The following is a 7,500-nucleotide window of genomic DNA, read 5'->3' on the forward strand; positions in this document are numbered from 1 at the left end:
CACAAACTTGTAGCTCTGTAGGACCGAGATTATGTCCTTACTGGAGTATTTCTTTAATCACTGTATCATGGTAGCAGCAATGCTAACCCAGTCAATATCTTCATTTCATATTCCACTCTCTCTCTTGATTTGCCATTCCTGTTTTATTTTTTTCTATGAGTTAAAAATCACTCCCTACAACTGCTGTTAATGTTACTTTCACAATTGTTCTTGTTCAGTTTACCCTAATATGAAAACTTCAGCCTCAAAACACCTGCATGTGTGAAAAAAATGAAACTGTCCAGCACCAAAGAGTTTTGTTCTTCTTTGTGGATAAAAATGAACTTACGGCACAAAATGGGGCATTCATTCCTAGATGCTACAATATACTAGAAGGTTATGGGATTAAACTTTTAATTACTACAAAGAACAAACAAATCAGGTTTCTCTGGCTGTAACAGCAGTTTAAAAATGTCATCTGTATTTTGTTTTTTATTTCTTAAAAATATTCGAATTGAATTATTGACTTTGCCACAAGATTTCTCCAAATTCACCACAGGTGACAATTGGCAGAAATACTGTATATGCAGTTTAATAAAATTCACACAAAGTAAAATAAAAAAATTTATTAACAAAAATAAAACTTTTTACAGAAAATGTACAGAAAATTCCTATTTACATAAATGAGGCAGACTTTCTAGTAGCACTAGATACAAATACAAATTCTATTTACACAAATGAGGTAAATTTTTGAGAGAAAAAAAACATAAAAAAAACTCTTGTTTACACAAATTAAATATATTTTCTAGTGCCAGATAAAATAAAATTGCAATCAACGAAAATGAGTCAGACTTTCTCTAGTTCCAGATACAAATCCCATTTACAAAAATTAGGTAGATTTTGTAGTAAAGAAAACTTGTTCACACAAATTAAATATATTTTCTAGTAGTGCCAGCCAGATACATACAAATGAAATTCCAATCAACACAAATGAGGCAGGACTTCTCTAGTTTCAGATACAAATACTGTACAATGTATGTACACAAATGAGACATTTTCTAATAATGCCAAGTACAATTACAGTTCCTATAACAGAAATTAGACAGATTTTCTAGTAGTGCCAGATACTTTTCCAAAATTGTAAAATTTGTCAAACATTAAACTTTAAATAAAAAACAAGTTTGAACACTGATGCTTAATTAAAATCCAGGTCTGTGGCATCACACTACTGGAGTGTTTCTGACTGAACTTAAGAAGAATTCCTGTAGCTGGGAAGCAACATCCATGTTATGCTCTCAAGTGGCTCACATACAGTTAGACAGTGGCAGGTTCTTACATTGTTGTGCCTCAAGTGGTCAGCTGACCCAGTGACTCTATCCTGAGCTATCCCAAACACTACTGAAACCAGGATAATGATTTCAGGTTCCAGAAGGTTTCTGTTCATTCCAAGGTTTGTGCCTGGGTCTTTAACATTCCATCACAAATATCTCATGCAATGTCAAAAACCCAGGTTCAATCCATGGTAAGGGTAGAAATCTTAAGTAACTTGAGACAATAAGATTGGTACCAGGAGTGAACCAAGTAGCCCATGATAGGGTCATTGGGACAGCTGACTGCAAAGAGGGTTAGCAGTGTAATGAATGTGTAAGATTCCCCAAATTAATTGTCTGTACAACAGGAATGCTATCTTCCTGGGATATAGGTGATCTCCTTTAGCTCAAACAGTTTAGTCCCTGTGGTGGAACGTCATAGACCCAGGTTCAGCACCAGACAGAAGCAGAAAATCTCAAGGAACAAAAGGTTTGTTTCAATACTTCAGTAGAAATGTAACTTTTATAACCTATTCAAACGATCAAATATAAAATACCTAAAACTGAATCTTTTGAAATTCTAAATATATCTCCAACTCCTTGATATACAAGTGCATAGAGTTTTGTTTTTCAAAGTTTTCTCTTTAACGTAGTAATTCTATTCTTAACAAAAAATTTAATTCCCATCCAGTCTCTGTTTTTCAGTACTTCCGACTCAGCACTGAGACACTGCTCACATTCCCTCTTTCCTGGCACTTTACACATGCGTATAAACTTTCCTAAATGTTTTTCAACAGCTTTCACCTCAGAGTCATCCCATTTTTTCTTCTTGACATTTTTACGAGAGTTATTGCATTTTCTCTTGGTTTTTTCCAGACCTAAGAGATAAAAATGCACTTGATCAGTAGAATGACATTTATTTTAACATTGGAGTAGAGTTGGATTTATGACATTACCTTGAGAAACACTAGTAATGTTTGCATCCTGTTCTTGCTGTGGAGGATTGTCTTCTCTAACTAAAAACAAAATTGACTGAAATTAATATATTTTGTATTGATTACTGTGGGGCATGTCAGCAATTTACAAACACACAAGTCAAGCTCTGTCTGCAGCATTAACAAAGCTGTCATTGTCTGAAGGAAAGAGTTCTTACCTTCTTTTTCCTTGACATCTTCCAGTTCATCCTCACTTCCTGAATAGTCAGTATGTACTTGAATTTGTTCTTTAAAAAAATAATAATAAACAATAAAATCAACTATATATATATATATATATATATATACACACACACACATATACATAAACATACAGTATATATATATATATATATATATATATATATATATATATATATATACATACATATATATATATATATATATATATATATATATATATATATATATATATATTTTATACACACACACATCTGGATAGGAATGGAAAATGCACAATCTATACCATACCATCCGGTCAATGTCAATCTCCTCCATTTTTTTTCCTTTGAATTCTCCTAGCCGTCCTTTTTCAAGAGCCATTAGCAATTTACTTATTTTAGCCAGCTGTAACGTTCCCTCTGGAAGACGATAATATTGTCTGTGGACTCGTATATCATGCCCCAGGAAGTCAGCTAACTGGTCCAGTTCTGTATCACTTAAGTTTAGAACTTTGGATAATGTTGCGACATGCTTACGAAGCTTTGTTGATGACAAAGCGTTGGGGTTTTTTGCTCCACATTCATTGGCAAGTATTCGGATGCAATCAGATCCTCTAAGATGTGACAATGCAGCTGGCCTTGCAAACATGTAAATGTTCTCTTGGGAAACACCACAGCTTTGCCTCTTGTCTACAAGAAGTTCCATTGCTTTCAGTACTGCAGGAGTCAGTAGAATTGGCACCTTTCTTCCCTCTTACCTTGGATTTCAATTCGAGTGAAGTGGTGACACAGTTTCTTCTCTATCTCTGAAAGAGCTAGAGCAATATCTTCATGCAATGCTGCCTTTCCCCTGCAAGAAAATGTGGACAGCAGCATCCTGGAAACTTCACCCTCTCGTCTTCGATTAAATAAAATGATCTGAGCAAGTGTAACCTTTGCAAGCATTGCCCAGTTGCTTCCAGAATCTTCCTTCATCAGTTTCTGATAATATTCTTCTTGCTTGTCATCTAAATATACATGCATCTTCCTAACATCTTCAGTAAAAGGTAAGACCTGTGGCACATTCCACTTGACTTCTCGTAGCGTCTTCAAAGCATTTGATGAAATCATTTCACTCCACCTAGTTTTATACATCTGTCTGAAATTTTGTGCTGTCTTTGCCATTGTCTTGTTGCTTTGCATCATTGCCTGACATTCCAGAAGACAAGAAATTTTCTGTAAGCTATGACCAAGCTTTAGTGCAAGGGATGGAATTTTAAATGTGCATGTATCTTCATTATAACCACAAACATTTCTGACAGAATGAACTACATGAAGAAAATTTGATGGATTGACAAAGTCTTCCATTTTACATAGAGGAGTCATTTTTCTTGCTTGAAATAATAGTCTTCCAACTTCTCTTAATTTCTGACGAATATATTCGTGCTTGCTAGCATCTGAACCTACCTTGTTATAAAGATGCTCACCTAGCTGTATAATGACAGGGTCTGATTTTATTACCAGTAAAATTTCATCATGTGTCATAACACTCAAGAGCTTCCATAATCCACTGCTGACTCCAGCTGGTATTGGACTTGCAAATGCACAAAGGGCCTGCACTTTGTTCTTTCCCGGTTTTGATGTGGCTTTACTTATTGTGTTAAATTTACACTGTTTCATATGGCACCAAAGAAACTTTCTTGAGAAAAATCCCTGGCAGCTGACACAGTGCATGTAGTCTTTGGAATCCATCAGTTTCTGGGGTTGCTTGCATGGGATAAGATCTCCACTTCCACTTTGGATTACTTCACTGTTATGTGCAAAATTGCCCCTGTTTCTCAGATACTCTAATTGTATTTTCCTCTCTTTGGAGTTTTTCGGGAATTGCAGAACTTTTGCAACTTCTTTCTCATTAGAATGAACTTGTTCCAAATGTCTGGCTATTTTTGAAACAGGCTTACTACAATACAGGCAGTATTGTTTTTTATTATACACTCTTCTCCCAATTGAATTTTTTGAAACAGCTTTGATGGAAAGAGATTGTGGTTCTACATTAAATTTTGTTGTATTCCCAGAGGATTGTGGTTCTGCATTAGATTTTGTTGTATACCCAGAGCTACATATACTAGGGACAATATCAGAAGAAGAACATTTCTTAATGGCTTCCCAACACTTGCTTTGTCTTTTATGTTTAGGTGGCATACCTCCACCACAACTGCTGTATTCAGAACTACTGTCTTCTGAAGAATTGGGAATACAATCCTCATCGCTGCTTACTGAACTGAACAAGTTAAGATTCTTGTCAGTGAGCTGAAAATAAATAAATAAATAAAAAACTTAGAACTAGAATATCTAATTGGATTTCAATGCTCAAAAAAACATATGGAGGACATACTATAATACTGTTGGTCCTCTGCAATGGTTCCACTGACGACTCTACCTCTATTTCATGAGAGACCAATATGTCAGTGTCTGATCCACTAGTGTCTATGTCCTCCTAAATTAAAAAAATATGCACAGTGGTTAGTGTTTATTATTACTTTTATTATATATATATATATTTTTATTTTAGTATATATGTTTAATGGGCAGAATATTGAGGAACTGGATTAACAATGACAAATAGTTAACACCATGATCTTTATTATCTAAACTGATAAAATACTTTCACTTTTACTACTAAATATAATGTCAAACAACTGGAACCAGGCTAGTTGTTTTGCATTCACCAACACTCAAGACTTTTAAAATGCTGAAAAAAAATGTAATGCTCTACAACCGAGCACAATCTAGCACACCCTTTACAGGCAGCAAAAAAATCTCCAAATACAGAACTGTATTAATATGAAAGACGTACTATTCTATAGCAGACAAATACTCTGAAAATTGTTCCATTTAATCCCCCTGTCAATAAAATTCTGAATTCTCACATAAAACTATAGAACTGCACATGTATAAATTGTTAACATCCACACATACCACATTGGATACCTCATGGATATGATGTGGGTGTGGGAAAACATAGATTAGTATAGCTACATTAGGCTCCAGACTCCGTGGCTAGAGAATGTTGTGAGTACAGACACAGATTTCAGGTCAGACACATACAGGGGCCATAATTACATATGTACAGCTGGAACACCCTGTGAGGGCAGTGAAATAACATAACACTCACACTTCTATGACTACGGGCTGAAGAGCTACTACAAATAGTTACCATTTTTGCAGGATGCTAATCTGGATACCTCATATTCTTTAATATACAGTAAGATAAAATGAAGATTTTTTTTTTACCTGCTTGTCATGTGATAAGCCTGAATTAACACATTGCTTATCAACTTTTTTTTCATTCACCTCCAGTGTTCCCTTTTCATTAGGAACAGCCCAGTAATAGACATTTTAACCTTTGTCATATAATGTTCATATCATAAAAAAACTTAAGGTAGAAAACTACAAAAAAGACAAACAGCAATTAGTTTACCTGAATGATGGACAAGCCACTTGCTGAATAATATTCATCCATACTATTCTTAGGTGACTCTACAGTCCTTTCTTTATTTGGATGATTCTCAGTTTCATCAGTCACCTAGACAGAATACAACACATTGATTTTTAATATCGGAAGCCTTCACTTGTGAAATTAGATATGATATACTTGTGTTTTCTTTAAAAACTGTATCATTATTACCTTACATCTCCAAGGCCAATCACCACTTCCATAATCATATGTAATTTCCTCTCCAGGAGATATGTCTCTAATTGCAAAGAGACACAAGTGTGGCTTTCCTTTCACAGTGATTCTCTTCACTTTACAATTAGGATTAATATGATTGTCATTTACTAATCTTCCCAGTGAATCATCTTCTTTTGCAGCATCAATGCTGTAATTTTTAATAACGGAAAATGACACAAATACTTGTGATAACATTTAGAGAAAAATACAGCATATTTCATATTCAACAAGTAAAACATTAACTTTAAAAAATCAAATACATACCACCAATATTTTCCATTCCATTTGAAATCATACATGAATCCCTTAAGTGCATCAGGGTATACATTTTGTCGTCTGTGACACTCATCAATGCTTATTAGGTCTCCTCTATACTCCACCACAAAGTCCCCTTTTCGTAAAGCTAAACTTGCAAACACACCTCTACCTACTCACATGCAGGAAGGAAAAAAGGAATTAATACAGAGCTTTGAAAACAGGTGTCTGTTGAAAACCTGGATGATCATCTACAATCTCACCTATAAAGGTGTTGATGTACTGCACATGTAATGCAGCTTTGTCTGTGCAGGTGGTTATATAATCAACAGCTTCTTTTTCTGGGTTAATCCTATGCCTTTTCATCTTAAAACAACTATAGAACACAAAAAAACAGTATTTCATGAATTAAAATGCAAAATATAAATAAATAAATAAAATACATCTAAGACTTTTGTGTTCTGCAGTCAAGATACAAATCTATTGACATTTATGCATCTATGTGACATTTTATCACAGAAGTATCTGATAGATATATGGAATTCTGTCACAACTAATGAATTTAAATACTGTAATAATTTCTGTTTAAAATGCCAGGATTTGAACTGTTCGCATAACTTTTATTACAGTTATGCTATTCATGATTTTGTACTAAATAGCTTAAAATATCAGATTTTCTTTAAATGCAAAATTGTATGTATGGCATTCTTTCACAGAATCCTTCACATGTACAGGATTGTACAAAATCTTATATATTCTTTAAATGTTCATTTTTTCTACATTTTTTGTTCCAATGTTTAGCTAAGCCTTTTTTGTACAGTGCTGCATGTAAAAAATATTTTAAATATGCAAATAAATAAAACTGTCACATACCACGGTTCATATTAACTAGTGCAAATATAGTTTCATTGGAACCTCTAGAAAAATAAATCCATCCATCCAAATCCAAATGGGTGTAAGATAGAAATCAAACCAAAATTAGACCAGGACACACTCATGCATCATTCACACTTACCCATGTGGAGTTCAATTTGAATGGTATTTTAGCATAACCACTATTGTCCTTCTCAAGTGTGTAAAAGACTGGG

The 7,500-nt window shown here is 34.1% G+C and overlaps 1 protein-coding gene across 1 annotated transcript in view; it reads right to left on the reverse strand.

The window, feature by feature from the left end:
* Positions 1-1,919: 1,919 nt before the first annotated feature.
* Positions 1,920-7,500, reverse strand: part of LOC120524810 (histone-lysine N-methyltransferase SETD5-like) — a 20,187-nt gene continuing 14,606 nt past the window's right edge. Inside the window, exons 2-9 of the mRNA XM_039746608.1 lie at positions 6,676-6,788; positions 6,422-6,584; positions 6,113-6,305; positions 5,906-6,010; positions 4,820-4,921; positions 4,629-4,734; positions 2,443-2,511; positions 1,920-2,167 (exon numbers count right to left, since the gene is read on the reverse strand). Of these exons, the coding sequence (XP_039602542.1) occupies positions 1,920-2,167; positions 2,443-2,511; positions 4,629-4,734; positions 4,820-4,921; positions 5,906-6,010; positions 6,113-6,305; positions 6,422-6,584; positions 6,676-6,788 (1,099 nt within the window). The remainder of the gene's footprint in view (positions 2,168-2,442; positions 2,512-4,628; positions 4,735-4,819; positions 4,922-5,905; positions 6,011-6,112; positions 6,306-6,421; positions 6,585-6,675; positions 6,789-7,500) is intronic.

This window comes from Polypterus senegalus, chromosome 1 (genome assembly GCF_016835505.1).
Source record: "Polypterus senegalus isolate Bchr_013 chromosome 1, ASM1683550v1, whole genome shotgun sequence".
NCBI classification, from domain to species: Eukaryota; Metazoa; Chordata; class Cladistia; order Polypteriformes; family Polypteridae; genus Polypterus; species Polypterus senegalus.